General features: G+C 41.6%; 1 protein-coding gene and 1 long non-coding RNA gene across 3 annotated transcripts; one reads left to right on the plus strand and one right to left on the minus strand.

The window, feature by feature from the left end:
- Positions 1-726: 726 nt before the first annotated feature.
- LOC140911577 (uncharacterized) lies at positions 727-5,567 on the minus strand. The gene is made up of 3 exons (XR_013635821.1): positions 5,374-5,567; positions 2,614-3,873; positions 727-1,948 (listed from the first exon to the last, which is right to left on the minus strand). It is a non-coding gene; the product is annotated as an uncharacterized LOC140911577 (long non-coding RNA).
- Positions 5,568-5,940: 373 nt separating this feature from the next.
- NFIL3 (nuclear factor, interleukin 3 regulated) lies at positions 5,941-24,302 on the plus strand. Of its 2 annotated transcripts, none has more exons than XM_073344890.2 (2): positions 5,941-6,379; positions 22,398-24,302. In XM_073344890.2, exon 2 carries the CDS (start codon positions 22,595-22,597, stop codon positions 23,978-23,980), a length of 1,386 nt encoding a protein of 461 aa, XP_073200991.1. In that variant the 5' UTR covers positions 5,941-6,379; positions 22,398-22,594; the 3' UTR covers positions 23,981-24,302. The 2 variants fall into 2 exon arrangements, with proteins under 2 accessions (XP_073200991.1, XP_073200992.1); XM_073344891.2 differs by lacking the exon at positions 5,941-6,379 and adding an exon at positions 6,584-6,866.
- Positions 24,303-25,928: the final 1,626 nt, after the last annotated feature.

A 25,928-nucleotide genomic window follows, 5' to 3' on the forward strand; every position in this document is an offset into this window, starting at 1 on the left:
TGTGGTTGGCTTTGCACAAATGGGTTTCCCTAACTGCGAAGGGGCGATAGATGGGATGCATATTCCAATTCTGACACCAGACCACCTAGTCTCCAAGTACATAAATCAAAAGAGGGTATTTCTCGATGGTTTTCCAGATGCTTGTGGATCACTGGGGGCGTTTCATGGACATTAACGCAGGCTGGTTCGGAAAGGTGCATGACGCACGCATCTTTCGGAACACAGGTCTGTTCAGGAAGCTGCAAGCCAGGACTTTCTTCCCAGACCAGAAGATCACCGTAGGGGAAGTTGAAATGCCCATTGTGATCCTTGGAGACCCTGCTTACCCTTTTTAATGCCATGGCTCATGAAACCCTACACAGGGAGCCTTGACAGCAGCAAGGAGCGGTTCAACAACAGGCTGAGTTAGTGCAGAATGACTGTTGAGTGTGCTTTTGGCTGTTTAAAGGGCCGCTGGCACTGTCTGTATGAGAAGCTGGATGTGGCTGATGACAACATCCCCATGGTTATAACCGCGTGCTGTACCCTCCATAACATTTGTGAAGGGAAGGGTGAAAGCTTCACTCAGGCATGGAACTCGGAGGTTCAACACCTGGAGGCTGAATTTGAACAGTCAGAGACCAGGGCTATTAGAGGGGCCCAGTGCAGGGTGTGCCGACAAGGGCTGAGCGGGGGAAAGATATCAGCGAAAGAAGGACACTCAGGCCTAAGAAGAGTAAACTGTGCTTTATTGAAGGAAGGAAGAACTTACACTCCAATCTGCGTGGGGAACCCCTAGGACGCGCGGAGGGACTGCAGGGGACTCTGGCCATTCGGGACAGCTGACCAGGCAGGACTCCACCGCGGGGGAGTCTTCTGCGGTTTTATATTCTCCGCGCTTATCTCGGGGTTACATGGGGTCAACAGCCGGTTACATTCTTACATGTATGATTTATGCTTATTACATAAACTGACTTGTTTACAGGCAAAAATATGCTGAGCTATGCTACAATATCTTTTGGCCGGGTCTGTCGGATAAAGTTCATTGAAACTGCCTGCATCCTCCACTTACATCCAGTCACGTACTCAGTCCACCACTTAGCTCCTTGCCAATCTTCCGCAACCTTGCCCCTACACAGGGCTATAAGGATTAGGGATACCTTGAGGGAGCAATTTGATGCTGAAAGCCACCAGTGATGTTTGGTGCCCTGCACAGGAGCAAAGTGCAGTGGTTCCAATGCTAGTAGGCATCTGTGTGTGCTACACTGACTTGCAGTGCCTGGGCTAAGGTATCCTTTACTTAATGCAATAAAGAATGTTTCCAAAACCAAAAAATTCATTTACTGAAAAGATATACAACTGCTGGGGAACCACACATGGCATGACACATCTGTGCTGTGTGGGAGGAGGGAAGGGTGGGGAACAGGACAATCACAGATTTGCGGATGTCCTGTTATCATATTTAGCCTTCCTGTCTGGAGTACTGTGCAGTGAGTGCTGCACTTCAGGCTGGCTAAAATATATGGTGATGGGGGTTGAGTACAGTGGGTAAGGGTCATAGTTTTCAGGACTGGGTGGTGAAGCTACAGGTGTTGGAGGCAGCTGGTGGTGGTAAGAACCTGGATGTTGGGGAAAGTAGGTTGGCAGTGACATGGGGGCACAAGGGAAAGAGTTTTGGGACAAGGGGTGCCAGTGGGGTGGGGATGGGTGTGGATCTGCTTCGTCTGTAGTGCTATGAGCACCTGCATCGAGTCCGCTTGTCACTCCATAATGCTTAGGAACCACTCCATGCTTTGGTGCCAGTGATCCGTATTCTGCTGGCGGAGCCTCCTTTCGGTCTCCCACCACTCCCGTACTTTTTGATTTTCAGTAAGGGACTGCTGCATGACTTCATGCAGAAGGTCCTCCTTGGTTCTTCACAGCCTTTCAGCCTTTGATAACAAGGACAGCTGGGATCTCAAGGTTGCATCTGTAAAGCCAAAATGCAACACTTAAGAGGCAGCATTGTTCACACTAGACAGAGCAATGATTCGGCTGAACTTAAAGACAAGCAGAGTGCACACAATAACAGAAAGTGCCCGTCCCAAAGTGCACATAATCCACGAGAGCCCCAAAATGGTGAGTGAGCACAGGGGCAAGGGGGACTGATTGTTTCAGGGCTATACTATCCTCTGGGGTTCTGTGGCTTGGGGAGAACTGCAGGGGGCCCCTATACTGAACACTGTCCCCACATTTTCCATAGGATGAGTTCGTCCTGGAAGATATCTCGCTGCAGAAGGTGACCTGGGAAGCAAGGGAGGGTCTTCTACTACAATGAGGCTTCTGCGCTGGGCCTTATCCCACTTGCCTGCGTGCAGCAATGGTCCCCTCACGGCACAGTGGCACGGACATGTTAGCCTGACTGGGACAAAGAGCACAGTAGCTCTGCCAAGGAATCTGTGCAAGCAGATTGCCCAGCTTCTGCATGAGACCTTTGATGAGATCAACGAGGCCAATTACCGCAATGTGAGAGCACATCAACGCCCCCTATTCCACATCTAGGCATGCACGCGGCCCTAACCCTTTTTTCTGCAACCCTCCTTGCCCCAAGAGCCTGCACCGAACAACTACCTTCCCAAAATAAAAGTTGCTTACCGGGCACCACCTCTGCTGTTTGTTCTTCCACAAGCACCATCCGCTGCGACTGGCTATCTTGCTCCTGGCTTGAAAACAGCTCCTGGCTGCATGCATTCAGAGATGCCGGGCCGTCCTCTGGCTCTGGGCCCTCCTCCTCCTGCCTTGTTGAACTCTGGGCTGCTACGGCCTTTGAGCGCTCTTCGCAGTGGAAGTGGGGTCGCCCCCAAGTATCGCGTCCAGCTCTTTGTAGAAACGGCAGGTCGTGGGGGCAGCACCATAGTGGCGGTTTGCCTCCCGCACTTCGTGGTAGGCATTCTAAAGCTCTTTCACTTTAATGCTGCACTGCACTGCATCCCAGTCATGGCCCCTTTCTATCATAGCCCTTGAAATCTGCCCGTAGGTATCATAATTCCTACAGCGAAAGTGCAGCTGGGACTAGGCAGCTTCCTCCCCCAAAACACTGATGAGGTCCAGCACCTCGCCATTGCTCCATACTGGGGATCACCTGGCACGTGGAGGCATGGTCACCTGGGAAGATTTGCTGAGAGCACTCTATGCCTTGCTGAGCAAACAGGAAGGGAAATTTCAAAATTCCTGGAGAATTTAAAGGGTGGGTCTGATGGTTGGTCACCTGAGGGCAGGGCAGTAGACCAAAGTGATGACCAGAGTGGCTAGAACAGGCATTGTGGGACACTTCATGGAGGCCGAGCAGAGTGCATTAATAGACCAGGGCGTCCACACTGGCACTGCGGCGCTCCAGCTGGGGCGCAGCAAGGTTTATGCTTCTCGCTTCTCATAGAGGTGGAGTACCAGGGGCGCTCCAGCCATGGAATCCAGGCGCTCTATGTGCCTTGCCAGTGTGGACACCTCAGGAGTTAGGGCTGATTTAATGTGCTCCAACTCACAAGTGTAGCCAAGGCCTCAGTATGTCTATACTTAAAATGCTACAGCAGCACAGCACTTCAGTGTAGGCACTACCTACACTGACAGGAGGAGTTCTTCCATTGGTGTATGTAATCCACCTCCCCGAAAGGTGGTAGCTAGGTTATCAGAAAAATTCTTCCATTAACCTAGTGTTGTCTACATGGGGAATGATGTAGTTAAATGAACCTAATTATCTAGTGTAGACCAGGCCTCAGTCTCTTCCATCAACAGAAGTCAGTCCAATAAAAGATGATATCTCACTCACCTTATCTCTCACATGTCAGACGGTCAAATGTCACTTCACCTTGCACGGTCCCTTGAAATATGTGCTAAACAATCTGTTCCACCTTGTCTCTGTAAATTCAAACACGTTCTGAGAGGAGAACTGGATTTCTAGCTGCCCACATGTCATTTTCTAACATGGATGATAAACAAAAGTCATACCAACACCAAACTAAGGCCTTGTCTATACTTACAAGCTTACAGCAGCAGAGCTGTAACGCTGTAAGAGTGCTTGTGTAGCTACGTTACGCTGATGAGAGAGAGCTGGGGAGGGATAGCTCAGTGGTTTGAGCATTGGCCTGCTGAACCCAGAGTTGTGAGTTCAATCCTTGAGGGGACCATTTAGGGATCTGGGGCAAACATTGGGGATTGGCCTTGCTTTGAGCAGGGGGTTGGACTAGATGATCTTCTGAGGTCCCTTCCAACCCTGATATTCTGTGATTCTCTCCCATGGATATAATAGAACCAGCTCAATGAACAGCAGTAGTTATGTTGGCAGGAGAGCATCTCTGGCTGACAGCACTGTGAACTTGAATGCTCAAGCCAGCAAAACTTATATCACTTAGGGGTGTGTTTTTTCACACCCCCAGTGACAAAAGTTTTGCTGACATAAGTGCTATTGTAGATATGGCCTAATTTATTTAGTGTTCTTTTTGTTTTAGTACCCTGGGAAGAGAAGCAAAGGTATGACAAACGTTAGACTGTAGGCAAGCACCCCTTCTGAACCTTTGTGAGCTGTTCTTAAAGAGTGAGAAAGGGCCATTCAACTAGAAAATAAATAAATGTGTGATGATTGGTGCTATAAAATATTTCCTTATTTTTGAGGATTTTATGACTGGGATGAGAGGAGAAATTTAAGTCAGTAGAAGAAATACTTACATTGTCCTTGAAGTTCAGGGAAAGAAAACACTAGCTCTACTCTCATGCATACAGTAGATGCTCTGTAGCACAAAATGCCAACTGGCTAACAGCAGGGAACACACCCATTAAGGAATCAGGGTAGCTTCAGCAGGCTTTTTGCTAACCAACGATTAACTGTAATTCATTGGAGGATTACCCGTACTGGGACTAGCTGACAGATATGTACCTAAAAACAGTTGTGCAATGACTTCGAAACTATAATACTTCTAGCCACTTGCGAGAGTTTTTATTTTTAATTTCTTAACAGCTACACTCTGCCTAATCACACTTCAGATCAAACAACCTATAAAGGTGCAGTGTTTTTTATGTTCTATTTGACATTTTTATCACTGACTATAAGAACAAGGGCTTTGTTTTTGTTCAGATGACTCCTCCCTACACATAGAGGTGCTCAGTCCCCCACACAGCAAAAAGTCAGCTCCCCTCATCTTCCCTCCCCCTCCCCGCCCCAGACACGCTCTGTCACCATAAATACACAGCCACACCGAGCTGCACTCTCTAGACGCACACATCACTCCCCTTACACACACACTTGCTCGCTACACACCCTCACTCCACAGCCCCACAAACACACACAGGAGGAACCTTCACACTGCAAACAGACACTTCCATACAAAGACTGTCCTCCCCCCCAGTTCTACCCATACTCACAGGCCTCATTCCCCCGCGCATCTTTCTCTTTAATTTCCTACAAAGGCTTCAAAGTTCTTCACCTCGCTGCCACTGCACGGACCACAGCCTCCACTCGCGGGGAAGGGCCTCGGGGCTCCCTGTCCCCCGCGTGTTGCGTGCTTGACAGGCTTGTTGCGGTGTGGGGGTGTGTAGCTTCTGCCCCCCCCCCCCCCCCCCCCGCTTCTCCCGGGGCCGCTGGGGTAGGACAAGCAGGCGGCGTGTTTATTTGTGCTGTCCCATGCCGACAGCCACCAGGGCATATTTCGCCTCTTCTCTGTGCCCCTTCACGCCTGCGCCGCAACAGCATCTGTTTGCATTAGAGCTCTGTAAAAGCTACAGGGTAACTAAATTGCGGCGGAAAGTGTTCCAGAGTCAATAAGCAAAAGACACCGAGAAAGTCTCCACCTTAACTCTGGCCTCTGGCTATCCTTTGGGTAATTACGTAAATGTCAGCAGCCTCCCTCCCGCCCCTCGGCTGGTTATGCAATACCCAGCGCATATATCTACTGTACCACACACCGCTCCCAGAAGGCGGGGGGGGGGGGAGTGATGAGGGAGGAGGAAAGGGGGTTCAATTCAAGTCTGGGCCTGCCCCTATGACTCCCCTCCGGGAGGCCTCCATTGGCTGCACCCCGAGAGCGCCGAGCTCTGATTGGGGACGGGCCGCTGCCAGTCACAGCAAAGGCTGGCATGAGGACTGTGCGTTGTGAGGAGTGTACAGGACTGACCTACTAACACAGATCCCTCTCCAACGGCGGCGGCAGTAGCAGCAGCAGCAGCAGCAGCAGCCGCGCTCGCGCCCTGGCTGATACCGAAGCTGCTCCCCGCGCAGGACTGGTGCAAGGGGCTTCCGGGGCTTCACAGCCCCTCACACCGAGTTCTCCCGTCCCGCTCCCCAGAGCGATCGGGAGAAGAACAGAGGCAAAAGCTAGCGGTTTGCTGGGAGGCTACAGCTTATTCCATTCTACCAGTGGCGATTATGAAGGTAAGGTAACATTGTAATGGCTTGTAGTCTACACTGGATCCCTCGGTGTGGTGCTCCCCTCGCTTGTCTTACACACTTATCGGTGTGTGCGTGTGTAAATCTCTCTCGATAGCTCCACGTAGCTGGATAGAGACGCGTGTTGGCGATGTGTATGTGTGCGTGCGTGTGTGTATTATGTATATCTATATTAAAAACTTTTGCTAGCATGTCAGTACTGGGACTCGCCACCTTAAGGTGGCCGCTTTGATTGCAGCGCCCTCTGGACAGCACGTAGACTTGGAGCTGCTGCTGCTTGTTTGCTGGCTTTGGCTACATTGTTGTTGCATAATATGTCTTCTTGTTTGAGGAAAATTGATGTTTTCATGGAGAAAAGCGCCAGGGAGATTTGATCTGACGCTGATCCATCTCCCTCTGGGTGGGGAAAGGATATATCTGGAGGAGTGGGGAAATAGCTGATTAAAATACTGGTTTTGCCTGCGAAAAGAAGGTTAGTTAAAGGAATAATAACACGAGAAGGAATTTAGAAAATGTCTGTTTAAAAATTTACCTATTTTAGATTAAAAAAAACAACATACCTCAGACCCTTTTTACCCTCTGACTGTGTAACAAGCCCGAGGTAAGGTTTGTGGGTCTTGTTCTTTCGCACATTGCATAATCTGTTCACTGTGTACTGGCAAGCATTTGGATGTGATGTGTGTGTGTTGCGTGTGCAATACTTTTGGTAATTTTGGTGCAGATTTAGGGAATTAGATCATTAAATGCACTAATTTTTTGTGTATTTCACACCAAATAAGGAGTTTTTATGCCGATTGTCAGTGACTGTCGGCGAGTTTACATATTCACTTTGCGCTCAGGGATCTTGTTTTTATACATGGAAAAGAGTACATGTAGCATTTAGTTCTCTCAAATTATATTAGTTTGTATTTGTCTGTGCCTTTTCCCTCACTTTGCTCACTGTTTTTCAGACACTACAATACTGATAATTTAATAGTTCCTGGAAATGTTGCATTATGTAACCACAGAATTTGCTGGCAGTCAGGGTAGAAAGAGGGAGCTAATTACGCGATTTTATAATCTCGATACAAAGAAACTAGGACAATCCCAGGCTAAAAAAAATGCCACTGTAACAGATTTTTTAAAAGATGTGTTTAACAAGGAAAGTAGTCAAATGGTAAGTAGGGAGGTAACTCGTGGTTGCTGAATGTGGTATATACCCTTATAATGAAATTTGTGTTAATCTATATTTAGCCCTATCACAGTTTAGCGCTTGTGGCTTCATGTGCTATTTCGGTCTTTTCTCCAGAGCTGGACAAATAGACGTTCAAGGCCATTTGGCTGAGTTTTTAATCCCACGCTTTGATAAGGCTGTATTTTTAGGAAGGTATTTCTCCCAGACGCTAAGCATTTTGCTAGGAATTGGCTTTCATTTAAAAAAAATATTAAAGGGATTGATACAAATTTTAGATCATGCCAACAGCACCGAAGAAACAAGATAGTCTGTCACCTCCCTTCGTGATCGTAATGAACCCGGGCGAAGTAAAACGCGGGGGACAGGGGGGGGGGAGGCCTGGGGGAAGGGGTATCCCATTCACGTTAAATATTGGTGGTTTAGAATGTCACATGAGAAAAGCTGATGTAGGTCAGTATTACATTTTATATTAAACCAGTTTTTGATTATCCTCTGCCTATGATCACAATAAAGTGTACACAGGCAAAGCTTAGAATAATGACGATGATGCTTAATGAGAAAATAAGAATATTTCCTTTATATGTTGCAAACTATTAATGGCCCCGAACCTGAATTCCTTGTGGAGCCAGAACTGCCACTGGTTTCAACGGCTGAAGCCGGGGATGCAAAATCGGGGGCAGGGTCTTTAAATGTGCCCTTATAGAGAAGACTGGACTCCTTTCTTAGGTGAATTAAATAAGTAAGATAATTAAGGAGGTCAAGCTCTTTCCAGGAACCGAACCTGATTTTAGCCACGGCCCCCAGTTTACAGTGTGTATTATTGTTGTTGCACATTATTCCCTGCTGCCCATGTGGAGTCAATGTAGCTGGTGCATAGGTAGGAGGGTGGGTGGATGTGTAATTTTTTGTGGGGGGAGGGAGGGAAGGGTAGGCTTAAGGGCTGTGGGCTTAGTCCATTGGGCGGGAGTGCTGGTGCAGGTCTGAGGACCTCCTACTGCTTGGAGGAGAGCAGCAGCCCCTTCCCAAAGTAGCTGTCTTACCCGGGGAGGGGTTTGCGTGGGGAGGGGCCGCAGAACTAGGCGTTGGTTATTGTGACTGGGGAGGCGGATGGCGCTGCTGCTGCTCCGCATTCCTTTGTTCTGGAGCTGGGGGCGGATGGGAGGCAGCCCTGAGCCCCGGGAAGGGCGGGAGGAGGCGAGTGCTTGGGGAGGGCAGCCTGGGCTGAGCACGAGTGTTAAGGAAAGCGGAGTAAATAAGGCAAGATAATAATACTCGGTTGTTTTGTACTGACAGGGAGCGAGCGAGAGAAGAACAGGCTCGGCAGTGGGAGGGATGCGTCTCCAGTCACGTAGTGTGTGTACTCGCTGTTCATTAACACGCAGCCGAAGGGGGGAGGGAAGGAGGGGAAAGGAAGCGTCTCTCCCTCTGTGTTGAGAATGGAAACATGTTAAGCAATTCAGCCCGCTCCCACGTTCTCTCCTGCACCAACCAGAGCGCCCTGCTTCAGCAGCCTTTGTGCCTAGGCTTGGCAGCCACGCGTACGATATTGGGCTTTCTAGGGCGGCTCGCATAGTTTAGTCGCCCGCTCATGTCTTTGAATTTTACACAGAGAGAGTATTTTACTTCTGTTGGACGTTAGAGACAAGCGCACTATAGAGCAGGACTGTGCCCTCCCCCTCGCCAGCCCCCCACACACTTGCACTCCTGAGCCTGGTAATAACAATTCGAACTTCACTTGTTCCAAACACTACACTATTGAGTAATTTACTCCTACAACACCTTGTGCTGCAGGTAAGATCCCCGTTTTACAGAAGTGGAAACTGAGACACAGCCGTGCACATTTTTATTATTTAAGTGGGTTTATGCCTTTTGCTGAATTTGACTCAAAACAATGTGACAATGTATCTATTTGGCGTTATTGACAAATATGTTCAAAAAATATCCTGTTTCAGAGTAGCAGCTGTGTTAGTCTGCATCCGATGAAGTGAGCTGTAGCTCACGAAAGCTTATGCTCAGATAAATTTGTTAGTCTCTAAAGTGCCACAAGTACTCCTTTTTTTTAAAAAAAAAATATCCTGTGATTACTCCTTATCCTTGCATCTTGAATGATCAAATTCAAGTATAAAGAAAAGGAGTACTTGTGGCACCTTAGAGACTAACAAATTTATTTGAGCTCCAATTATCTGTATATAAAATCTATTTTGAATTTACCTTACCACACTCAGTAATTCATGCAACACAAAGCCTACGTTAATATAATGCTAAGGGCATTATTCTTATTGTCGTCAGTCAAAACACTGACTTCAATAGGAATTTTCACTGAATAAGGTCTGCAGGTTTGTCCCAAGACATGATTTAAACCAGCAAAATCAAGGAACACTGAGCAATGCTCCTTCACATTTTTGGCACTAGCAGAAACTACTATAAAAGTTGTTACATTATAGATATCTTTATTTGACTTTTAATGTTTTAACATTTTTCAGAATTATCTGCCTTCACTTTCCATTTTTAGTTATCTTCTATTTTTAGCTTGACTTATTCTCTAAAGAATTGTTAACTAGCTTTCAAAATATCCAGCTTCCTGGATTTGCCCTCAAAGCTTCACGTTTCTGTTTGAATGGATTTTCTAAGGAAATGATTTAAAAGGTGTCAAAAAGCTTACAGTCTTCCCACAAGCAATATGAACTTCTGCGACCTCCTCACAGCTTTTCTTAGCCTATGAAGAAACGGTATTTGCCAAACTTTTGCTGAAAATTGTGGAACACGCAGATATTGCTTTTGCTGATTATAGCATGATTATATAGTCAACAGAATATATCAGTCACTGTTCTACTTGTTCAAGCACTTGTCTTTTTTTATTTCAAGATATCTTTTGCTCATTTTAAGCTGACTTACTTTAGCAAATGGTTATGCAAACAACATTTATGCAGTTTGTTTTTCCAGACAGCAACCCTGTTGCCATATTTTTGTGAGCTGCAGTTATAACATCACTGTGATGCAATAACTTGAACAATAAAATTCTTTGTTTGAGTCTTACTACACACAGTTAAGTCATGTGTCTGAGTCATCAGCTTAATAGATGCTTCCAGGTGACCTTGCCATGATAATTACAGCCAGTTATGAGATATAAATGTGCTTAGGATATGTAATAAAAAAAGATGCAAATATATGCCCAAATCCTGTGGTCCCTTCCCAGGCAAAATATCAATTAATTTAAATGTTAAACTATTTTTCAGAGTTAAAAACCCATTTAGGTAAACATTTTCATTCAAATATTGGTAATTTTAACTGACAGTGGTGGGGTGAGCTTGACTGTCAAAAGTAAGGACTTGAAAAATGAAGACATATTGAATTTGATTCAAAATGTGATAGAAACAATGCCCTTGAGAACTCCTTCTTTGTTTCTCTATTTTTAAAAAAGTGTGCCTGAAATTTATTAGCATTAATATATTGTTTGATATCCTGTGTTTTTTCCTGCCTAACTTACACTTGAGTTGGTGCTTGTCCAAATTAGCATAACATAGGAATACTGAAAGACTTTGTAAATTGTGAGCATGGATATTACATAAGAGATTTTCTTTTTGATTGGAAAGAAATACCCTTTTTACAACTTTTTTTTAGTTTTCTCTGCTGTGGATGTCTGTAGGAAAATTATATAATTTGATTATGGAGTAAAAATACTGTTATAATAAAATGAAGTTCATATTTTTAGCATATATTGTTTATTATTAACACATGCTTAGAGTCTTCTATTTTGTGTTTGTTGATAATATGTTTTGTCAAGGAAGCCCACACTCATCAGAGCATAGACTCTTCATTGTTTTAACAAGTTTAGGAAGAAATGTTCACATCCCAGTGGTAGTAAATAGAAGATTAAATGGAATGTGCTTTTAAAGCTTTCACTCCTTGTCATTCTGTGCTGGAATATTTTCTGGTTTTTTGCATGTATCCTGTTTTAGTTACCATCTTGCAGGGTTATCATACAGCTTTGACTCAGTTTTCTGTTCTGTTGCTGAGTTTCATGATAAGGGTTTCTGACTGAATAACCAAACTCAACCTCTCATGGAGTTTGCATCACAAGCAGTTCAATGTAGGCCCCAGTCCTGCAACTGGCTCTGTAGGGATGGACTCACCCCTACATTTGCATGGAGTCCAAGCAAAGTCCACAGTGGTCCATGCATCTGGATCATCTTGCAGGATTGGGGCCTACATATATTGCTATTTCTGTTTCATTTGCAATGTGTGTTAGAAATTATTACACATATTGTCTATTACATCATGATGTTTCACTTTTTTGCACGTCATTTCTTATGGCAGAGAAAAAGGACCAAATCATCAGCTGATGTACATTGACATAGTACCACTGCCTTCAATAGAACAGCACTAGTTTACACCAGCTGAGGATCTGGCTCATATTTTGGATTGGTGAGAATACAGTACAATTAATACATAAAAATGTTATTTGTTTTAGGTATAATTGAAACAACATTCCATAATCATTTTTGTATTTTTGTCTTATGGCCTTTAATTGAGGGGAAAACAAAACAAAAGAATTTTTTCAGTGTTTGAAATTAGCTAGGTTGTGATTTTGTTTTTGGAAACCTTTTAATATGAAAATAGTGATCTTGCATAATCTAAAATGTTTATTATGAAGCAGCAAGTGACATAGGAAAAATCTTCCTGTTATAGTCTTCATAATTTTACAAATTATTTTTAGCTCAATTTAGTATTTTTTATAAAAACCCATTAGAACCATAATAATGAAATATGTTTCTTTACCCGAGTATGTCTTTCTGTGCACCTTTACACTACCAGCTTATCCTTAAGATTGCTACTAAGTACTCTGAATTAATTACACTGATTTCTTCTAAAACAAAGCACTGAAGCATTTGTTTTGGAAAAATAAAAAAAAAATCAATAGAGAATTACACAGGCTTTCCAAACAAATAGGAAGAAAATATAGGTCAAATGTGGGCTACTAACCTTGACTGACCTTTTGAGCAACAGCTATTTTTAACACACATTCAGTTCTCTCCAGATTATTTTATTTGCATAATTTGTGTTATTAACCTTTGAGAATCAAACTATACTTTAATGAGTTAATCTGTAATTATTAAGATAAACAGTAACAGAAGTGTGTTTCCTAACGCTGAAGGCCTTTCATAAGACTTCAACCTGCTGGGTACAGCTTCAAGTTTGACAATATGGAAGTAATATAGTATTTCAATGGCCTTGATAAGCTTTACTGTATTTGTGCGACTGTGGAGAATCTAATACATTAACAATACACTTAATGTGAATGTAAGAGAATCAAGTAGATTCCTCTTTTTATTACCTTTAAAAAAGTAAAATACAGAAGTTTTATCCAAAATGTTTCATCTTGTGTGAAAACATCATAATGAGTATCACACTGATCTGTAATTTAATTATGGATTGATCCTTCAGTCTTTAAACGCTTAAGATGCTCATTGATTTGAGAGAGGTGTGTTATGTGCACAGGATTAAAAATAGTAGATAATATCAGAATTCTAATCCTAATTTTATCATGTTTCCTCTGTAACTTTGAGCAGCCACTCAGTCATACCATGTAATCCTGTTCACCAGTGTGGTCCCAGAAAGGCTAAACTTCATCTGATCTAAACTGCATGGGTTGGCTGACTCACAAACCTGCATGAGGGCTGGCATTCTGGATCCACTCAAGCCAGTGGCGATTATTTTGGATTGTTTTGAATGCCTTCAAAATGGGATTATTTTGAATGCCTTCAGTGCGGTTTGGCTCAGACCATAGCGGCCAGATCCTCAGCTGGGGTAAATTGTCATAGCTTCATTAACTTCAGTGTGTCATAACTGAATTAACTTCAAAAATGGAACTATGACAGTTTACACAAGGTGAAGATCTATTCCCAGGGCAGTAGAAATTCCTGGTACTACATTTGCCTATAATCTGCAAAGAGTAGTTGTAGACAGGCTCCAAATTGTGGAGGAGATTTGGTTCCTCAGACTCACCTGTTAATTTAGGTTACATCTACGCTACAAGCTAAGGCTGTGATTCCCCCTGCTTGAGGACATATACTCGGGCTAGCTCTCATGGAGTTAGCATGAGTATAAATAGCAGTGTAGCCTTGATGGCGTCAGTGGAGGCATGGCTGAGCTGAGTCAAGTACATATTCACCAGGTTCAGGCATATTCGTACTCAGCATGGCTCAGCTGTGCCACTGCTGCCATGACCTGTTCTACCACTGCTAAACTGCTATTTATATTTGTACTACCTCTATGAGAGCTGGCAGGAGTATGAGTACTTGAACAGGAGAATCACATCCCTAGCTCTTAGTCTAGATGTAGTATTTGGCTGCATGCTCACTTTCAAAATTGCACCCTCAGTTTCCCCAGCTGGAAAATGGGGATGATAATACATCTTCACTTATTAAGGTGTTGGGGTCATTTAGTCAGCAAATACTTGTAAAGTGCTTTGAAGATGGAAAATACTAAGTATATTCTTAATTTTTTAGAATTGTTGAGTGCAAAATGGTTGTTGGGTTGGGTGCCTAGGAATGCCAGTGTTTCTGGTTCATGAAGAGACTTTAAAATAGTTGCCCCATGACAGGATGCTAACGATAACATATTTAATGATAACTATGCAAAACATTGAAAACAACAATTGGAAATCTAAATATATATACTTAAATTTAGTTTGCTTGGTTGGTTGGTTTAGCAAATTGTTTATATTATACTTGACAGTGTTTATTTAAATAGGTGCTAAGAAGTCACAGTGACAGAATACATGGTTCTCACTTTAGAAATATTAGAAATGAATATTTTGCAGTAGTCTTGCTCTTGGGAGGACTCTAAGATTTGTAGACTTTTGATTTTAGAAAATTGCAGAGTGATTCAAAAAATGTCTTGAAACTGTATTTCATTTGGTCCAGCGCAGTCATCACCAGAATGTTGAGGGAACAGAAATAATTACCAGGGCTGCCGGAGTCGGGGAAGAGGGGAGAGTTTCTCCCAGTCACCCCAAAATGATGGAGGGGCAACTGGGCCAAGTCTGAGTGAGAGGTGTTGGATCTGGGCGCAGGTTTGGGGCCACCATCAATAGTGTGGGGAGTGACTTGCTCACCCCAGCGGGGCCCACATCCCACCAGCACCGCCACTGGCATCATCACACTGGGCCCAAGGCCACCCACCAGGCCGAGAGCCCGGAGGTGGGAGTGGAATTAGGTATACCACTCCCACCAGTAGTAGGGCTGGAACTCAGGGAGAGGTGGGACTGGGAGCAGCCCCCTAGCCTCACACTGGGCAGAGCCCCTCCCCACTATCTCCACAGGGAGGGCAGTGATCCCACAGGCCTGGGGTCTCTCTGACACCCTATCCCCTCTTCTCTTCTTAAATTCTTTTGTTTCCATGATAATTTTCTTGGAAGGATGCGGGTGGGGAGGTTCAGTTTTAGGTTTTGCCTTAGGTCCCCAAAATCCTCTCGGTGGCCCTGATAACAACCAATGTTAAAACAACACTGTAGAAAGAGTTGCATAAAACATTTTTGAAGAATGTAATCATGGATATAATGCAAATTATTTTTGATAAATATAGAATCATTCTTTGCTAAGGAACGTAAATCTTGTTCAGTAAAACAATATGGGTCATATTTTGGCTTGGGAAACACATGTGTATGGGAACCACATGTGTGTATTTCAACACACAATTGACCTACATGATTACATTAGAAAGAACAAAGAGAGTCAAAATTATGGCCCAGTCCTGTAACTGTTGTGCTTATTTAAGTATATAATATGAATGTGAGTAAGAGCTGCATGATCAGGACTTTTATAATATCTTGAGAATATCTGAGTGCTTCAATATTTTAAAATCCATGGATAAATTAACATCTCATGGCTTCTGTGTACATCATTTCTTGTTTCATTAGTATGAATTTTAGAGAACAGTCATATTAGCTCTTGAATCTGAGGTCGGACTCTGCTCGGATTGAAGTCAATGGCAAAATTGCAGTGGAGCAGGATTGGGTCTGTAATTAAGTTAATAGGGTTGAATGCTATTACACTGTTGAATTGGCACTCAATGCCATTAACGTCAACCAACCCAATAAATAATTAAATAAATAAAAACCATCAGCAGTGATTAATGTACAGCCGTATTAAATGTTGGTTTTAGAATACTTTGAGGGAGTGATAAAGTAATTGCAAAATTAATCATAAGGGAAAATATTGGAATTTGAAATGTAGTCAGAGGAATCATTACAGTTCATTAGTTTATGTGTAAATACTCATGTTTTCAGTGGAATTATAAAATACAATTGAAGTGAAATGGCTGTTTTTATTGAAGGCATTTTGCCATTATCATCAGATGGAATTTAATTTGTTTACAGACTCTGTATTGGGCTGATCCGCAAGGAAAACCATTAACAGACAAAGGATTTTAGTTCTCCGTTTGTATAATGGCAGTTTTCAATAAGATGATACAAATGTTCAAGGAAGATACTGATAGAACTAATAATTTGCTGGTGCTTTAATGATTTACCAAAAGCATAATGTCAAAGCTTTTGACATAAGTGGCAATTATATAAGGTTGACATAAAAATCATTGGCCAAATTTAGACCTTATGAACTTCTCACATGGATACAGGCCGGGGACGCATATGAATGTTGCCTGCAAAGCACTGTTGTTTTGAACACATATTTAGATGAGCCATGGACTCGTGTACAGTCCCTCCCTCATTCAGGTTATTCATGCCAAGGGCACCAGTAATATGCACAAGATGGAGTGTGGCCAAAACAGGAGATATGTTTGTTGAAACAAGCAGACCATGCCTCCTTGGAATACCCCAATCTGCAGAAGTCCTGTGGCGCATGAACTCTGCAGTAAGCGAAATATTACAGCCCACCCTGGTTGTATTTTTTTGCTTAAGTGCAACCTGAGGCCTGAATATTGCCCTGTGAAAGTACATATGAATTTGGAATCATTGCATACTCAAAACTCCCAGTGACTGAGAAAAGATTGGTGGTAAAGAACTGAATTTTGAGTATTCGGTGTTTGGATGGGTTTGTAATAATTCTGATCCTGCCAATTATCTGTTATTATTTTTATTACTATTAATATTATTTTATTATTATTGTTCCTAATTATATGTATAATGGTAGTGCCCCAAAGCTTCATTCAGGATGGACTGGGGTCTCATGCTGAATGTTGTACAAAAACATATAAAGACACGATTCTTGCCTTGAAACACAATCTAATTGAAAGACAAAACACCACACTCCCACAATAAGAATGAAAGGGGAAGGAAGATGAGAATAATTGTGATAAGATCATGTTGCTACTTAAGCTGGCTTGTATATAGCTTGAAAGTTTCAAATAATGTAAATATTTTAAAAATACGTACAAATAACTAATTATCATCAAATCCCTATCACTGTTGAGTATTTTCAGTGACTAATAACTTTAAAAAGACCTTGAAGTTCCAGCTTGTACAGCACAGCACATTAATGTATAGGATATAAGCTTGTATGTATATAAGTATCCCCTCTTCTAGGAGTATCAATGACTGGTATCTGATTTTGATTTCAGTTATCTACTACATTTTATATTTTACTCAAATCTCTGTGTCATTCGGGTCTGATCCAACTCCCACTGAAGGCCCACTGTATCCCACTGACCTCAATAAGAATTGGATCAGAGTCTAAAAGAATAAATACATAACTTCTGGTAAAGATATGTTTTCATTGATATTTGATAGAAGAGGTGTACTGTTTCACATTATGTACTTTAGAAAGTGGATACATTTCCTCATTGGAAAGCCAAAAATTATTTAATGACTTGAATAAATATGATTGCCAGTGTTCATAATATGCCAAGATAGTTACTGGTCAGAATTCTTTTGATCCAGTAATCCCAGTGCAACAGAATAATGTAAATGTAACCTGTGTGTTGTATTTTATATGACATAAGTCAAAGGATGAACATTCTGGAAATGATTTCAATTTCCAGTTGACCGGATTGATTATATTTTTTCAGAGGAACAGCCGTGTTAGTCTGTATTCGCAAAAAGAAAAGGAGTACTTGTGGCACCTTAGAGACTAACCAATTTATTTGAGCATGAGCTTTCGTGAGCTACAGCTCACTTCATCAGATGTTTACCGTGGAAACTGCAGCAGACTTTATATACACACAGAAATCATGAAACAATACCTCCTCCCACCCCACTGTCCTGCTGGTAATAGCTTATCTAAAGTGATCAACAGGTGGGCCATTTCCAGCACAAATCCAGGTTTTCTCACCCTCCACCCCCCCACACAAATTCACTCTCCTGCTGGTGCTAGCCCATCCAAAGTGACAACTCTTTACATAATCAAGTCGGGCTATTTCCTGCATAGATCAAGGTTTTCTCACATCCCCCCCACCCCCATACACACACAAACTCACTCTCCTGCTGGTAATAGCTCATCTAAACTGACCATTCTCCAGGTTTAAATCCAAGTTAAACCAGAACATCTGGGGGGGGGGGGGGTAGGAAAAAACAAGAGGAAACAAGCTACCTTGCATAATGACTTAGCCACTCCCAGTCTCTATTTAAGCCTAAATTAATAGTATCCAATTTGCAAATGAATTCCAATTCAGCAGTTTCTCGCTGGAGTCTGGATTTGAAGTTTTTTTGTTTTAAGATAGCGACCTTCATGTCTGTGATTGCGTGACCAGAGAGATTGAAGTGTTCTCCGACTGGTTTGTGAATGTTATAATTCTTGACATCTGATTTGTGTCCATTTATTCTTTTACGTAGAGACTGTCCAGTTTGACCAATGTACATGGCAGAGGGGCATTGCTGGCACATGATGGCATAGATCACATTGGTGGATGTGCAGGTGAACGAGCCTCTGATAGTGTGGCTGATGTTATTAGGCCCTGTGATGGTGTCCCCTGAATAGATATGTGGGCACAATTGGCAACGGGCTTTGTTGCAAGGATAAGTTCCTGGGTTAGTGGTTCTGTTGTGTGGTATGTGGTTGTTGGTGAGTATTTGCTTCAGGTTGCGGGGCTGTCTGTAGGCAAGGACTGGCCTGTCTCCCAAGACTTGTGAGAGTGTTGGGTCATCCTTTAGGATAGGTTGTAGATCCTTAATAATGCGTTGGAGGGGTTTTAGTTGGGGGCTGAAGGTGACGGCTAGTGGCGTTCTGTTATTTTCTTTGTTAGGCCTGTCCTGTAGTAGGTAACTTCTGGGAACTCTTCTGGCTCTATCAATCTGTTTCTTTACTTCTGCAGGTGGGTATTGTAGTTGTAAGAAAGCTTGACAGAGATCTTGTAGGTGTTTGTCTCTGTCTGAGGGGTTGGAGCAAATGCGGTTGTATCGCAGAGCTTGGCTGTAGACGATGGATCGTGTGGTGTGGTCAGGGTGAAAGCTGGAGGCATGCAGGTAGGAATAGCGGTCAGTAGGTTTACGGTATAGGGTGGTGTTTATGTGGCCATTGTTTATTAGCACTGTAGTGTCCAGGAAGTGGATCTCTTGTGTGGACTGGACCAGGCTGAGGTTGGTGGTGGGATGGAAATTGTTGAAATCATGGTGGAATTCCTCAAGGGCTTCTTTTCCATGGGTCCAGATGATGAAGATGTCATCAATATAGCGCAAGTAGAGTAGGGGCTTTAGGGGACGAGAGCTGAGGAAGCGTTGTTCTAAATCAGCCATAAAAATGTTGGCATACTGTGGGGCCATGCGGGTACCCATAGCAGTGCCGCTGATCTGAAGGTATACATTGTCCCCAAATGTGAAATAGTTATGGGTAAGGACAAAGTCACAAAGTTCAGCCACCAGGTTAGCCGTGACATTATCGGGGATAGTGTTCTTGACGGCTTGTAGTCCATCTTTGTGTGGAATGTTGGTGTAGAGGGCTTCTACATCCATAGTAGCCAGGATGGTGTTATCAGGAAGATCACCGATGGATTGAAGTTTCCTCAGGAAGTCAGTGGTGTCTCGAAGGTAGCTGGGAGTGCTGGTAGCGTAGGGCCTGAGGAGGGAGTCTACATAGCCAGACAATCCTGCTGTCAGGGTGCCAATGCCTGAGATGATGGGGCGCCCAGGATTTCCAGGTTTATGGATCTTGGGTAGTAGATAGAATATCCCAGGTCGGGGTTCCAGGGGTGTGTCTGTGCGGATTTGATCTTGTGCTTTTTCAGGAAGTTTCTTCAAAACTTCAAATCCAGACTCCAGCGAGAAACTGCTGAATTGGAATTCATTTGCAAATTGGATACTATTAATTTAGGCTTAAATAGAGACTGGGAGTGGCTAAGTCATTATGCAAGGTAGCTTGTTTCCTCTTGTTTTTTCCTACCCCCCCCCCCCCAGATGTTCTGGTTTAACTTGGATTTAAACCTGGAGAATGGTCAGTTTAGATGAGCTATTACCAGCAGGAGAGTGAGTTTGTGTGTGTATGGGGGTGGGGGGGATGTGAGAAAACCTTGATCTATGCAGGAAATAGCCCGACTTGATTATGTAAAGAGTTGTCACTTTGGATGGGCTAGCACCAGCAGGAGAGTGAATTTGTGTGGGGGGGTGGAGGGTGAGAAAACCTGGATTTGTGCTGGAAATGGCCCACCTGTTGATCACTTTAGATAAGCTATTACCAGCAGGACAGTGGGGTGGGAGGAGGTATTGTTTCATGATTTCTGTGTGTATATAAAGTCTGCTGCAGTTTCCACGGTAAACATCTGATGAAGTGAGCTGTAGCTCACGAAAGCTCATGCTCAAATAAATTGGTTAGTCTCTAAGGTGCCACAAGTACTCCTTTTCTTTTTGCGATTATATTTTTTGTTACTGTAACACAACATTATGTGATGCATTTAAACATTTTACCTGTATTGCAAGCGTTCTGACTCATTTAAAGAAATGTACATTAAGATCCATATGTTCAACACTGAATTTTTAACAGTATTATACTGCATTCAGTTATACTAATGCTAAAATATTGCATTGTAATAAGCAGAATTGCTGTAATGGTACTTTAGGAAAACAAACTATAGAGAATTTTATATGAAGAGTGGGGATATGTGGTGGGGAGTTTCTTTCTATAAAGGCCTGATGCAAAGCATGTTTAACTTAATGGAGTGACTCCCATTGACTTCACCATGGGCTTTAGATCAGGCCTAATTGTGTAGTTATTTGTATATTAGTTATATTTCTGCTTTGCAAGCACAGTAATTTGGGGCGGTGCTGTTGCTGTAAATAGTTAATGTTGTCTATGGAGTGGTTAGCTCTTGACTTCATTTTCCATTAAGGTTTCATTACCAAAGACAAATAGTTATAAGCCAGTAATTAACCATGGATTTTAGGAAAGTCTGCTTAGCTGTTCTATTAAACGTGTTAATTGTTCATGACAGAGGAGTTGGCATGGTTTGATGAAACAGAACCCAACTTGAAACCCAAGTCTTTATGATCCCTGATTAATTGTTATTACATCACTCACTCCACTTTGCCTTCTGAAAAAGACAAGAGAAACTGGCAGAATACAATTCATTTATTTTTTTGTAACTTTCCCAGCTGATAAAGTTAAAATTAGTTTCATTAGTCAGTGTAAACACATGCCCAATAAATAGTGATATTAAGCTAAAGTCACTGTTATATTTATTTTTTTAAATATGCAGGCAGCATAAAGATAGTCTGTAAAAGCAGTTGTCTTGCTAAATTTATTTTATCGGGAACATGACTAACCATGGAAAATTTGGTATGGAGGGAAACTATGTCTAGGATCAAAAAGAAATTTTGTTATGAGAACAAAGTATTTTTGTACTGATATGAATTAAATAATACAAAATGCCAGCTTAAATGCTAAGTCAAATTTTAATGACAAAATGTCTTGAGTTAAAGGTTAAGCTAGTTTTCTTTAGTTGATGATCCCATTTCAGATTTAAACTTCTATTCTAATTTGTGCAGTGTTTTGCTGCAGCTGTGTATCCTTAAATATTGCTAAATTGTACTGTGGTATAGTAAAAAACATTTTTCAAATGAGAATTATGTTAGTAAATGTTGTTATCTTAATGTAATTTCACTAATTACTCAATAGTTTTTTCTTTTAGATACGAGAGATCAACCTTATGTAACATTTTTTTTCTTTGTTGTTGATTTTTGAAAAAAAGTGGCGTGTCAGAATTATATAACTTGTGCTTAAACTAAATTATATTGATATGACCAGGCAAAAAGGGTTCTTAAATGTCATGTGATCTCTATACTAAATGTAAAAATAATATATGTTTTAAAAGTTAATTATTTTTATGTGCTGTGTAGCTGGAATGTGTTCTCTGTCATTATTTTAAGGCAAAGAAAAAAACATTCTAACCTCTTTAAATCAGCGTGGGTTATTTTTAATCTGTAATGGACCCAAATATATAACATTTCTGAATCACACACCACAGCTGCTTTTGGAAGAGAGATCTTTATATGGAGGGATAAGATATTTTCCAGTGCTGCTAATCAACATGTCTAGTCATCTGTTAGTGTAGAGGCTTAAGTTGGTCAACGATGTAATGGGAAGTTCTGTGACAACATTATTGTTGAATCAAAACCAAATGTTATTTTTACTGCTTTTCTTTGGATCAGACTTTACTTGTTTTGAAAACAGGAACCATTATTTTAAAGTTTTTTAATTGCATGGGGGAGGGAGAAAAGCTGCTAGCTGGTTACATAAAGTAACTGGATCATTGTTGAGTTTCTTTTGTAGTCTAGTAGGTTTAATGAATCAATCATTATTGTAAATTATGTATTTTGAAAGTAGCATTTTAAAGCAGAAAATCAGCAATAATCAACTAATAATTGGTGCTTTTTATTTGTTACAGGTTACTTAGCAAGTTCCCATTACATCTCTCAAGAAGTAAATTGGATCTGAATATTCTTCTGTTTAATAATATGAAACAAAAGGAATAATGCATATGGATTTAGAATTACTGTATTTATTAGGTAGTTATGGTTTGAGAAGCACTGGGAAAACAGCTCACTCTGTTACTCATCATAGATCTACTAAAAATTGCTTCTGATGCAGTTGAGAAAAATGCAGACCATTAAAAAGGAACAGGCACCTGTTGACGCAAGTAGCAATACGGACAAAATCATGGTGCTTAATTCTACTTTAACAGAAGTGTCTGAAGACTTGGCTACAAATGAAGACATAATACTTAATGAAGGAAATAGTGGAAAAAACAAATCTTCATCATGTCGGAGAAAGCGGGAATTCATTCCAGATGAAAAGAAAGATGCTATGTATTGGGAAAAAAGACGAAAAAATAACGAAGCTGCCAAAAGATCTCGTGAAAAACGACGACTGAATGACCTTGTCTTAGAGAACAAACTAATTGCATTAGGAGAGGAGAATGCCACGTTAAAGGCTGAGCTGCTTTCACTGAAGCTAAAGTTTGGTTTAATTAGCTCTGCAGCATATGCCCAAGAGATACAGAAGCTCAGTAATTCAACAGCTGTGTATTTCCAGGACTATCAAACTTCCAAATCAAATATTAACTCATTTGTGGATGAACATGAACCATCTATGGTAGGTAGTAGTTGTATTTCTGTCATCAAACACTCTCCACAAAGCTCTTTGTCTGATGTGTCTGAAGTATCCTCAGTAGAGCATACTCAAGCAAGTCCTATACAGAATAATTGCAGAAGTTCTGAAAATAAGTTTCAAGTTATAAAGCAGGAGCCAATGGAATTGGAGAACTATGCAAGAGAGTCAAGAGATGATAGAGGCTCCTATACAGCATCCATGTTTCCAAACTACATAGTAAATACCTTTAATGGGTACTCACATTCCCCTCCTCTGCTGCAAGTTAATAGGTCCTCCAGTAATTCTCCAAGAACTTCAGAAGCTGATGATGTGATCATAGGAAAGTCATCTGATGGAGAAGATGAGCAGCAGGTCCCTAAAGGTCCAATTCATTCCCCAGTTGAACTTAAAAATGTTCACGCAACAGTTAAAGTTCCAGAGGTGAACTCTTCTGCACTGCCTCACAAGCTTCGAATTAAGGCCAAAGCCATGCAAATCAAAGTGGAAGCAATGGATAGTGACTATGATGCCACACAGAAACTATCATCACCAGTTGAGATGACATCTAAAAGACATTTTGAGCTTGAAAAGCACAATGCACAAAATTTGGTACATTCTTCTCACACTCCTTTCTCTGTTCAAGTGACTAATATTCAAGACTGGTCTCTCAAACCAGAACACTGGCACCCAAAGGAACTCAATGTAAAAATTCAGAGTGGTTGCAAAACTGGAGTTGTTGAAATTAAAGACAATGTCTACAAAGTATCTGAGTCAGAGAACTTGTATTTGAAGCAGGGCATAGCAAACTTATCTGCAGAGGTTGCTTCACTTAAAAGACTTATAACTACACAACAAATCTCTGCTTCAGACTCTGGTTAAGTTACTACTGAATAAAGGCTTATTGTTTTAAAGGATGTCATTTGCAGTAGATCAATATGTTTTGTATTATGCTGAATTTTCACTGGACTTGTGATGTCATTTCACTGTAATGTTCACATAATGTCTGATTGATGGTGTCTTTTTGTGCACAAATTATTATGAAGACTAGGTTGTGTTATGATCACTATGCCTTGTGTATAGTCAAGTAGCCTGTATGGGGGCTGTATATAGTGAACCTTTTTTTCCCCTTGTTGTTGTTGTTGTTCTATTATAAAGTGTGCAAGTTACCAGTTACAATAAAATATTGGTGACAAACACAGAACATCTACTCCAGGTCAATTGATTTCTATAAGTATGTAGATATTTTGTTAATTATCAAATAAGAAGTCTTCCAAAATGTATTTCAGTTCACTCGTATCCTTGAGGTTTACAGCCTAAATAAACCAAATTGAAATTTATGACATACATGCTTGGAAAAAATCCTCGGTCACATTTTTTTCTTACAGCCCTTTTATAGGAGAATAGAAACTGGATTGATTTTTCACAACTGGTGATTTTTCACATTTCTTTGCATTCACAAAGCCTGTTAATTGCTGAACTGCAACCATAGCATTCAGAGTTGCTAACGGAAGTACACCATTCTCTTAAATCACCCACTCTTATTTCATGTCCTAATAATGCAATAGACACTATAGTTGGGATTTGTGTACATTTGGCAAGTAATAGAGGGAACACACCTTAACTTTTCTAAAAATGAGTCCAGGATTACCAAATATAACTAAGGGAACTGCAAGTGAATGAACAGGATTGGAAACACTAGAAGATGATTGCTATGAGCTGTTTGCTTGAAAAACATCTTCTGTAAGAAACCACAGAATTCTTTAAAATATTTTAGATATTATTTATCTCCTCGTGTAACAAAATGTGTTCAGTGGGATGATTTAAAATGATGATTATTGACATCTGTGTAAGCTGACCTACATCTTTAGCTGTTCATCTGTTTGGTTATTTTAGCTCTTGTTACTTATGGTTGTCTGTTGTAATGGATAAATTCTGCCCTCCTTTCTAGATGGTTATATTTTTGCACTGGTTTGTATGTCTCTATTTTGTGCAACTACTGTCTGATAGCAATGGTTGTTGGGGAGTCTTACCGGAAATCAACAGTAGTACCTGGCTTAAAAACAGGATCTTGTGTTATATGTACTCTCCCATGCATCTTAGCTTTTTGCTTTCTTTAAAAGAAATATGTTGTTTGCTAAAATCACTATGAATACATGCATTATACCAGCCTAGTCTATAGGCATTATCTCATCAGCTCTGACGGTGATGACAGAAAGATTTTTTTTTCATGTGAGTAATGTTGTGCATCTCACATAAAATTACATTATAAGGGGCAGGAAGGAGGTTGCACATACAGGACCAGGTTCTCAACCACAGTTCTGTCCCTTTTGCACCAGAATCTGGCCAAAACTGGCCAGCTGAGAACTCTTAACTGATATAAAGCATAGCTGACTTCTACACCAACTTCCCTTCCCCAACACAGGAGCATGTCAGGGGAGGGAGGGGGTTAACTTGGACAGGAGAAGGGAGGAGTGGAACTCCACTCCCATACAGAAATTTGCAGCTGGCATATGGTCCCTTATATCACAGCTGGGAATATTTGAGAATCAGGGAGTCTTAACCATGTCCCTGACGGCTCTAATCCCACATCCCCTTTCCTGCGCTGAGTGTTTCTTGGCACAGGAGAAAATCTGACCCACATTAAGAGTTGCAATAGCTGGTCCATTAATCCCCATATTGGGGATCTGAGGCTTTGTTTGTACATAAACACACTTCAACTAAAGCTGTGCAAATCCTTGTATGGATACCCTTTTTTCAATTTGAGTGGCTTATTTTGGTTTGGCTTAAGTTCCAAATCAACTTAAACTAAACTGAATAATCTTGGTTT

Source organism: Lepidochelys kempii, chromosome 5 (assembly GCF_965140285.1).
Source record: "Lepidochelys kempii isolate rLepKem1 chromosome 5, rLepKem1.hap1, whole genome shotgun sequence".
Lineage (NCBI taxonomy): Eukaryota > Metazoa > Chordata > Testudines > Cheloniidae > Lepidochelys > Lepidochelys kempii.

Bases quoted from the DNA above. Each gene is read 5' to 3' on its own strand.
- NFIL3 (XM_073344890.2), top strand. From the start codon at position 22,595: ATGCAGTTGAGAAAAATGCAGACCATTAAAAAGGAACAGGCACCTGTT.